We start from the raw sequence: 10514 nt of genomic DNA, 5'->3' as shown, positions 1-10514 counted from the left end.
ATGAAAGAAGCATGATTATAGACATCATCAGTTAAAAATATATTGTATGAACACTATAAGACATCTATACATAAGGATACAGGAGATTTTTAAAAAGAAGTAGTTTTCTGCAATTATCTTATTTCCCTAAGATTGAAGAATATAAATATATGCCTACCCATAATTGAGACTTCCAGAATGCAGTTATTTCCCCAGGGCTATGTCTCCCTTGCATCATTTTTACCACATATTCTTTTATTTTTATTTTTTTACATCTTTATTGGAGTATAATTGCTTTACAATGGTGTGTTAGTTTCTGCTTTATAACAAAGTGAATCAGTTATACATATACATATGCTCCCATATCTCTTCCCTCTTACGTCTCCCTTCCTCCCTACAACTGTATTTTATATGCTCAGTTAGCTCATAAATAAGATACTGTGAAGACTCCATCTCTTAAGTCCTTTCCATTTTTCATGCCTTATTCTTGGATAGTCTCCCCACTGGCCCCCCTCCATCTCAACTATTTTATCCCACCATCAGACAAAACTCACATACATTTGATTCATCAAAAATTTATTGAGCCTACCACTTACAGGCTAGTGTTCTAGAAGGCTCTTGGGATGCCTCAGGGAACAAAACAAAGACCCCTGCCCTTAAGGATCTTACATTCTAGCCAGGTTGACAGACACAAACATAAAAGCAAATTATAATAGTATTTTAAGAGGTACTAAGCGCTTTGGAAAAAAAATTGTAGAGTGGGAAAGGGAGATGGAGCCAAGTTTTCACATCTGGAATTTTTAAATGAAGGTGTGTAAAATCTACATGAAAAATACTTTTATGGGTCTTGTCTTTTTGCTTTTTTGTCTGTCCTCTTGGGCGCAGATGTCTCTTTGCTGCCTGGGAATTTGGACAGTATGAAAATAACTACCATTTACAGATACGCTCGCGGCTACCAGGCACCTTTGACGATTAGTCCATTTAATCTTCATTATACTGGAAAAGGCAAGTATCATCTTTCCCCTTTACACAGGATGAAACTGAAGCGCACAACTGGATAGGCATCAAAGCTCTCGAGTGCAAAACAGAGATTTAGGTTGACAGCTCCTGTTTATCTAAGGGTCAAAACAAGACTGACAAGCACACTCCCCGGACTCCTTTAAGTCAACGTGGGTGAGGTGTGCGAGCCCTCCCGGAGCCTAGACCGAGTGCGGCGAGGCGGAGCCAGCGAGAAGGACGTGATCTCGGTTCGGGAAGTAACGCCGGGACCCAAGACGACCCCAAGCCATTGGCGAGCGTGGCCGGAGCCAGGCGCGCTTGCCGGGTCAGGGGGTGGGGCCTGGACGTAAGGGGGCGGGGCCCCCATCCTCCGTGAAAAGGGCTCCCGGAGTGGTTTGTCCTACTTTGCTGCCGGTAGAGGCTCCGAGTTGCCGCCCCTCCCCCGGGAGTGGTGGAGATTCGATCACGTGACAGCCCGGAGGCCGGAACTGGGCAGGTTGTGGAAAGCGCAGAGTTTTGACAAAAACAAGTGGCGACGTTGCCATCGCAGGGTCTATGGCCGAGGCGGTGAGGCCCCCGCGCCGGGCCAGGGCCAAGGCCAAGGCCAGCCGGACTAAAACCAAGGTGAGGGAACCCGCCCATCCCATCCTCGCCAGGCCCTGGCAGGTGCGCTGTCTTTTTTCCTTCTCTTCGGCCTCTCCAGCCCACTCTGCCCGTCCCCTGAGCCCCTCTCATCCTCTGTCCCCACCTCCCCGTATTTGATCCCCCCACCCATTGACACCAGACTTGTTCCTCTGTGCCTCCTTCACGTTTCTCTGCCGGACTTTGTCAGGAGCCTTTTTTTTTCTTTTTCCTCCTGTGACCTCACTAGGCTCTTCCTTTTCTGCTCCTTTCTTGACTTTCCTCACCCGGGTCTAGATTCCTATCGTGAAGCAGCTTTTCTCTTCCCAGTCTCATCTTTAACTCTCTTTTTCTCCTTTATAATCTGTGAACATTTTCAGTCCCTCTTCCCATAAAGAGGGAAGGGACCCCTCCTCCACTCAAGAATGTATCCTTTGGAAGAGCTTTACAGATAGAGACAGAAAGTAGGCTGTAGTGATGTGCCTTTTCAGTTTAAAAATTCAAGATCACAGTGGTGCTGCTGCTGTTTATTTCTCATTATCCTGGTTGTTTATGATGGGGCACGAATGACCAGAAATTAAACCGGAGCGGGACTCATACCGCAGGGACAGATCTGAATTTTCTGGGTTTCCTGGATTATACTAACGTGTGGTATTGGTGTGATTTAAAGTTGATTTGTCTTGTTTGCAGGCGCAGTCTGGGCTTTCATTTCGTACCCATATGTTTTCTGAAATGACGTTTATTTTACAGTGAACAGATTAAATGCTGCCCGTGGATATCTGGACATATATAATTTTGGCTTACCTGAAACTGAGTTTATATTAAGGAAATAATGAAGGTGGTATTAAAAATACAGGAAATTTCCTTTCCTACAAGTAGGTGATGTTCCAGAGCAGGTGTAACTTAAAAGTGATACGAAAATAGGATTTTCTCATGAGAACAAGATTTTAGCAGGAGACTGGTGTTCAAAGCTACCATATTTAATAAGCTGTAAATGACTTATATAGATCCCTTTCATTATGATGCCTTTAAAAAAAAAACTGTAGTGGAGTTATGTGCATCAGTGTACCCAGGTCTGTGAGGAATTACTCCGGGGAGAAAGCCATTTTGCTACTAATTTCAGAAACATTTTTAAGAGAAGTAATTTTGCATTGTATTGGGCTGGTAAAGGACTATCTAAATAGAGGAGGAAGTAAAAAGCCATTGGTCAGCCATGCATAAGGTCCCTGAACCTAGAATATAGTAGTGTATAACATGTAAACATCCATCTGTAGAGAGCAGAATCTTAATTCTCAATCTGTAGGGTTTTTTTTTTTTCAAAATGAATGATGAAACTAAAGTCTAGATAAGTTAAATGATAAGCCAGAAGTCATGCAGTTAGTAAGAGACTCAAGTTAAAGCCCAAAATCTTAATTCTCAGTCCAGTAGCTTAATAATTGTTCTACATATCTATGTGTATCTATAGCTAGAATGTTATAAATACTTTAAAATGGTCAGTTAAGAGGATTCTCTGTTATTTTGTTTAGAACAGATTTTCTAAAATTAAAAATCAAACTTAAATCTATCATGAAAAACCAATTGCTCGGGCTTCCCTGGTGGCGCAGTGGCTGAGAGTCTGCCTGCCGATGCAGGGGACACGAGTTCGTGCCCCGGTCCGGGAAGATCCCACATGCAGCAGAGTGGCTGGGCCCGTGAGCCATGGCCGCTGAGCCTGCGCGTCCAGAGCCTGTGCTCCACAATGGGAGAGGCCCACGTACTGCAAAAAAACCAAACAACCACAACAACAAAAAAACCAATTGCTCATTTTATTTTTTTAAAGATTTATTTATTTATTTTTTTGCTGTGTCAGGTCTTAGTTGCGACACGTGGGATCTTTGCTGAGGCGTGTGGGATCTTTTCGTTGTGGTCTGCAGGCTTCTCTCTAGTTGTGGCGTGTGGGTTTTCTCTCTTCTAGTTGTGGTTGTGGTGCACAGGCTCCAGGGCGCGTGGGCTCTAGTTGAGGCCTGCGAGCTCAGTAGTTGTGGCGCATGGGCTTAGTGGCCCCGTGGCATGTGGGATCTTAGTTCCTTGACCAGGGATGGAACCCTCATCCCCTGTATTGTAAGGCGGATTCTTTACCACTGCGCCACCAGGGAAGTCCCCAGTTGCTCATTTTATTGACACATTGTGGGCAACCTCCCTACACAAACATAAATTTATTTTTTATCTTTTAAAATTTATAAAGAGGCCTTAATTCCAGAGGTATTTGATCAAACCAGAAATCCTTGACATACTTTTAGTCACCTTTCAAATCTAGTCAGTCACTAAGGCTTGCCAATTGTATTTTGTAACTATTGTCTTGATTCTGCCCATTTCTCTCCATCCTGACTAACTCAACCATCCTCCAAGGAAGATTTCTTGGATTTTTGCTAAAATGGCCTTTCCAAGTTCATTCTTGCTACTCATTCTCTAAACTGAAGCTGGATTGATATTTTTATAAACAAACCCCCAAAATGATTGCTCTCCTATTTAAGACCTTTCAAAGATTTTCCATTGCCCAGAATCCAAGAGTCCAAAGTATGGACTCAAGGCCCTAAACTGTCTGCATTTTGTCTTTCTCCTCAGCCTCTGGTCTTCACTACTATCTCTGTTGATTCTCAACCGTATATGTCCTTTCCTGCTTTAGGGCCTTTTCTCATGCTCTTTACTCTGCGCTGACACCTCTTCCTGTCCCTCTTCACCTGCTCATTCATGAGGACTCTGCTTAAACCTCATCACTCTCATCACCCACATTACCGCCGCCCCCAGCCCTCACCAGTAGCGCTCTGCACCCCTTTGTGTCACTCATCTCACTTGCAGTTAGTTTGTTAACGTCTCTCTTCTCCCTTAGACTGTGAACTCAGTGGGGGAGGGACCTGTCTTTTTCCTAATACCCTTTACAGCCCTTGTAGGCATTTGCTAATGTTTGTTGAATGAAGGAAAAAATACCAGTATTGAAGAATATTTCCAAGCTTTGTCACTCAGAAGAATTTACTCTGGTAAATTTCCTCTAAATAGTATGAGAAAACAAATGGAAAAAGCCCACGACATCAGCAAGGCCCTCATACTTGTCAGTTTAGAAAATTGATTCTTCTCTTAGAGTAAATAGATTTATTACTTAGTGCTGGTTATGGTTTGCTTATGATCATGAAGTCCTACATTAATGAAACCTTTACCATTGTGGTGTAATTTGGTTACTGTTAGTGGAACCATAAAGTAGTTCCAAGGCTCATTTCAGGAAGTGAGGAGTGTCATGTGCTTTTGCCTTTCGATAGTTTGACCCAGCAGCTGACCTATATTCCTTAATGTTAATCATTTGGAAGATGAGCTCACATTGCTAGTTTGTGGTTATCTGGTGCTTATCACTTGATACCTAAGAGATAGTCCTGATTAGTTTCACCCACCTTGGAGGACCCTGACTTCATTGATCATGGTAGATTATGGGTTAAGAACAGTAGATTTTTAGATTGGATTTACTCTGCAGAAGCAGTATATTTTATAGTCGTGGAAAGTTTTTTTGCAGTTAATAATAAATTCTGAATGCCGACAACTCATTAATAGTAAGAGCATATTGTAATTGCTAAGGATAGATTGAGATGTGTCCCAGAAAACTGATAACAGAAACAGAGACCTTTAAATCCCCATCGCCTCTTGCTTCTTGGCCTAGATGATTTCTACCTCTTAGTCCCTCCTTCCCATGAGTGATTATAGGAGTGAAGTTGGGGGATGTTCTATATTATTTAGCTCCTGTTGTGCCTCCTAAGATCCAGTTATTTGTTGAATAAACACTCATCGATCACCCACTATGTCCCAGAAACTGTTCTAAGAACTTGGGATGTAAACAGAGGAAAAATAAAAAATAAAAAAAAGAACCTGGCCTTAACGTAGCTTGCATTCTAGAAGGAGAAGACAAACAGAAAACTCCATAAAAAAATAAATAAAATGTGTAGTATATTAGAAGATGACAAGTGCTATGGAAAAAGGAAAAGAGGAACAGGGTAAGGAGCTGAGTACTGGTGATTAGGATGGGTTGTGAGTTGTTTTTTTAAATAAGTTTATTTAATTAATTAATTAATTAATTTTTGGCTGTGTTGGGTCTTTGTTGCTGCACGCGGGCTTTCTCTAGTTGTGGCGAGTGGGGGCTACTCTTCGTTGTGGTGCATGGGCTTCTCATTGCAGTGGCTTCTCTTGTTGCGGAGCATGGGCTCTAGGCGCGCAGGCTTCAGTAGTTGTGCCTCGCGGGCTCTAGAGCACAGGCTCAGGAGTTGGGGAGCACGGGCTTAGTTGCTCCGCAGCATGTGGGATCTTCCCGGGCCAGGGCTCGAACCCGTGTCCCCTGCATTGGCAGGTGGGTTCTTAACCACTGCGCCACCAGGAAGTCCGGGTTGTGATTTTTATATAAGCAGTCAAGGTAGTCCTTACTGAAGGTGAAATTTAAGTAAAGACATGAAAGAGGTGAGGGAGTTAGCCATTTGGATCTTGGGAACACCTGGGGCAAATGCTTTAAGGCAGTAGCAGTATCCTTAGGGTGGAGTGCGTGAGGGGAGAGTATTTGGGAGAGTATTTGAAGTCAGGAAGGTGACAAGAGGCCAGGTCGTGTAGCGCCTTATAGGCCATTGTAAGGATTCGTACTTTGAGTGAAATATGGAATCACCTCAGGGTTTCAAGCCGAGGAGTGATATGATCTAAGTTATTTTAAAGGGTCACTGTGCTTGCTTTGTTGAGAACGGACTGTAAGGGAGCAAGAGTACAAGCAGAGAGACCTTCTAAGAGATTTTTGCTGTGATCCAGGCAGGAGGGGATGGTGGCCTGGACCAGAGTTGTAAAGCAGAGGTGGTGAAGATCTAGCCAAGACTATATGTTGGTGGTTTGGTTGGGATATGAGAAAACAGTCAGGGGTGACTGAGAGGGAGGAGGCAGTGAGTAGGACAGCTTTTGGGGGGCAGATCAGGAGTTCAGTTTAGGACATGCTAATTTTGAAATAAATGTCTGTCAGACATCCAAATGGATTGGATATGTGGATCTAGAGTTTGGGAGAGATAAAAGATTTGGGGTCATCAGCATATAGGTAGTTATTTAAAACCAGAGACTGAACTAGGTTACCTTAGGAGTGAGTGTAGTATAAACAGGTGACAAGAACAGGACCCAAGGGCACTCCAGTTTTGCGGGGAGAGGCGCAGGAATCAACAAAGGAGCGTGAGGAGTGACGGGTGAGGTAGGATATGTTTGGGGTCCCAGAAGCTGAGAGAAAAAAGCCTATGAAAGGAAGAGGAAGAGATCAAGCATGGAAAGTGCTGCTGATACGTGAAGCAAGATTGCTAAGAGGAACACAAAAGAAGTGGCAGCCAGGAGGAGATGTTGTATTCTCAGCAAAGTGTATAGTCCCCATCCTTCTCCTTTTTACTTGTAAAGCATTCTTGTACATCCCAAGGAGAGTGGGTAAAATTGCCCTGAGAGCTCTTAAGCTGATAGTTGGACTCATGTGTCCAGGCCCTTTTTATCTATTCTGTGCCAGGCATTGTGCTAAGTGCTGTGGATACAGACATTCATGATAAACAGACCCTGCATTTAAAGTAATCCCATGGCCAAGGAGCTTTGCCTGTTTGGTTCACTTCATGTACCCCATGTACTAGAACTATGCCTAACATACAGTAGTAGTTACCTAATAAATACTTTCAGAATAATGAAAAAAAATAAAGTAATCCCACAAAAGTATTCTATGTAGTGTGTAAAACTGAACCATTATCATTTATGAAGAAATAGCTCATTAATATTTTTAAGGATGGAAAGGAGTTGTAATATTTTTACTTAGTACAGTTTAAAGAGGAAGAACTGCAAGTGATGAATGGAAAGTGACCATTTATTTTCCAGAACTTAAAAAAAAATAAACTTTTTTTCTGACTACAAAAGTGCTCATTGCTTAAAAAAAGTGTGTATGTATGAGTATATACACACAGAGAGAGAAGTATACAACACAGAAATGAAATGCCCTGAATTCCATCTCTTGGAGATAACTGTTGGTAGCAGTTTGTTATGTGCTCTTTAGGTTTTTTCCCCACACATACACCAACAGTGTAGGGCATATTTACTGTAATGTATGGTTAAGTAAGTCTTTCTGTGTTTATTAACAACTCTTCTGTTTCTGTATAACTTCTTGATTATTTTTTCTCCTGTGGAATTATTTTAAAATTGGTTCTCTACCTGTACGTAACTTATGTAGAGATCAAAAATAAAGAAATGTTAATCTCTAGGCCATTTTCAGTTGTAAGAAACATGTCTTTTGGTTAAAATAAAATTATGTAAGCACTAATTTTTGCACACACAGCTTGATACACGTGGAGTTCTGTTTGAATTTTATTTTGTGATCTGTAATGATTGTTATATATACAGTAGGTTCTAATCTTTATCTCTGGTTAACTCAAGTAGGCAAAGTAATTGGAAGTTGGCTTTCTTTTTTGTTTTTAAATGAAATTTTGTATCTTAAGTGTAAAATTTGATTCAGATTTTGGCTTAAAAGTTCAGTTTTCTCTGAATTCATTGGATAGTCTGTTTGCTTTCTGTGAGGCATATAAAAATAAATTTCTGAATGTGCCAGAGCACATTTGTTGGATAATTCAATAATTTCTTCATTTTAGGGTACAAGTACCTAGGAGCTCAGCACACAGTTGGTACTCAGTAATTTCTTGTGAACTATAAGTCATCATTATTGTTTCAAGAAATGTTTATTGAACAAAGTGTTGAAAATCAGAGGCAGATCAGATCCAAAAAGGCATAAGATATATTCTCTGGTCTCAAGATATTTGTGGTCATTTGGGGGACACAACAATAACCATATGTGGTAGCACGTAACCAGGGCCAGATGGCAAGTACACACCGCAGAGTTCAGAATAAAGCATGTGCTGTGGAAGGGTTGATGTGGTCATTGAAGATTTTGTCTTGGGACAGGATCATAACTGAGTCATCAAAGGCACTGAGTGCTGAAGTTAAGAGTCAGACTTTCATTAAATGGAGAGCTGTGATTGTTTTTGTGGTGTTCAGGGTAGTGTTTTAGGGAGACCAGTCTTATAGTGGTGTTTGGGATGAATTGGTGGTAGGGCAGAGGTTGGAGGCTAGGAGACCTTTCAGGACCTGCTCCCCTATTCTGTGCTTTGGAGAAGTGAATTGAGCCACAGGGAGCTCACCACTGCTTAGAGGCCATGGCGTTGGTGATGAACACAGTGAACCCCTTCTCCCTCCGCATATGCACCCCAGGCATCCTGTCCTATCCAGGGATCTGTGAGGGGCAGGGGCAGGCCTTTGCTACCCTCTCAAACAGTTGTGTATCTCGCAGTTGTTCATCCTTTCCTTCTGCCTTCCTTCTCTGATCTGGCCAGTCCATTCTTTGAATCAAATCACCAGCTTTCCTCTCCTTTCCCCCACCTCCTTTCCTGGGGCAACCCCAGGTTAATTCTTCTTTGGACCTAACTTCTGTAACAACACAGGTGGAGAATTAAACAGAGAAGCGCTGAGTTCCACCCCCAAGGGAAATAAAACCCAAAGTCTTATGTGTTCTTCTCTGGGAGCATTAGGAAGGTTTAAAAAATTCTTTAATTGATTATCTAACCATATTATCTGTTGCTGTTATGGTTGTGATTATTCCCAGGAAGGTAGATCTGCTGGATGTGGGCCTGCAAGTTTGATAGTAGCAGCTGGAGACTTCATTTTGTTTAGTTGAGGGGAAGAATTTGAAATTGCAAGGGCAGTCATGGAGTAGGGAAAGAGGAAGTGGTTTGGTGGGGTCAGAGTTGGGCCACAACTTCCCTTGGCAAAGGGAAGTTAAAAACTCCTGAGGGACAGGCTGGAGAGGAAGCCTGAAGTGGCTTGTGGGTTGCAGGAGGTGTGTTTATTTACTGTGCCCTTGATCTTGTGGCCCACCTTGGCCTACTTCCAGCTCCCTATCTTCTCTTCCAGTTAACATTTAACACCCCCAGAGGTCTCTTACAGTTTAAGAAAAGACAACTAAAATTTTCTCCCTCTATTTCACATTCCCATCTCTGCTTCCTTACTTTTCATTTATTTCTCAACTCTCTGAGTTTTTAAAATCTTCCATCTTTTCATCTAACAGCTTTATTGAGCTATAATTCACACACTATACTTATTTAAAATGTGTAATACAGTGGCTTTTGGTATGATCCAAGATTGTGTCACCATCACCGTGGTTCAGAATGCCAAACTCTTTTGCATAGAGAAGCATCATGTTAGCTTCCCACCAGCAGTGTTTGAGGATACTAATTTTTCTACATCCTTGTCAACACTTACTATTATCTGACTTTAGTAGTTTTAGCGGGTGTGATATGTTACCTCATTGTGATTTTGATTTGCATTTCTGTGATGACTCATAACGTTAAGTCTCTTTTTATGTGCCATTTGTATTATCTTTGGAGAAATGTCTGTTCAGATCCTTTGCCCATTTTTAAATTGGATTGTTCATCTTTTTATTCTTGAGTTACAAGAGTTCTTTTTTTTTATTCTGTATATAAGCCCCTTATGTAATAATTGATGTGAAGACATTTTCTTCCATTCTGTGGGGTTGTCTTTCCATTTTCTTCATGTTTTGATTTTCAGCACAAAATCTTAAAATTTTTATGAAGTCCAATTTATCTACTTTTTTCTTTTGTTGCTGTGCTTTCGGTGTCATGTCTAACAAGGCTTTACCTAACCCAAGGTCACTAAGATTTACTCCTGTGTTTTTTTTTGAAAAGTTTAAAAGGTTTAGATCTTATGTTAGGTCTATGATCCTTTTTGTTAATTTTTGTGTATGATATAAGATAGGGGTACAATTTTATTCTTTGGATATCCAGTTGTTTAGCACCATTTGTTGAAGGCTGTTCTTTCCCCATTGAATTGTCATGGCATCC

At 41.6% G+C, this 10514-nt stretch overlaps 1 protein-coding gene across 2 annotated transcripts in view; it reads left to right on the top strand.

Moving 5' to 3' along the window:
* Positions 1-1485: 1485 nt before the first annotated feature.
* EPG5 (ectopic P-granules 5 autophagy tethering factor) overlaps positions 1486-10514 on the top strand; it is a 123291-nt gene continuing 114262 nt past the window's right edge. Inside the window, exon 1 of one of the 2 annotated variants that reach the window (XM_024734679.1) lies at positions 1486-1602. In XM_024734679.1, the coding sequence (XP_024590447.1) occupies positions 1534-1602 (69 nt within the window). In that variant the 5' untranslated portion in view covers positions 1486-1533. Of the gene's footprint in view, positions 1645-10514 lie in introns of both variants that reach the window. The other variant, XM_024734678.1, reaches the window with a different exon arrangement.

Source organism: Neophocaena asiaeorientalis, unplaced genomic scaffold (assembly GCF_003031525.2).
Source record: "Neophocaena asiaeorientalis asiaeorientalis breed wild unplaced genomic scaffold, Neophocaena_asiaeorientalis_V1.1 scaffold322, whole genome shotgun sequence".
Classification (NCBI taxonomy): Eukaryota; Metazoa; Chordata; class Mammalia; order Artiodactyla; family Phocoenidae; genus Neophocaena; species Neophocaena asiaeorientalis.
The sequence above is the reverse complement of the archived record's forward strand: the minus strand, read 5'-3'. Positions and strand labels throughout refer to the sequence as shown.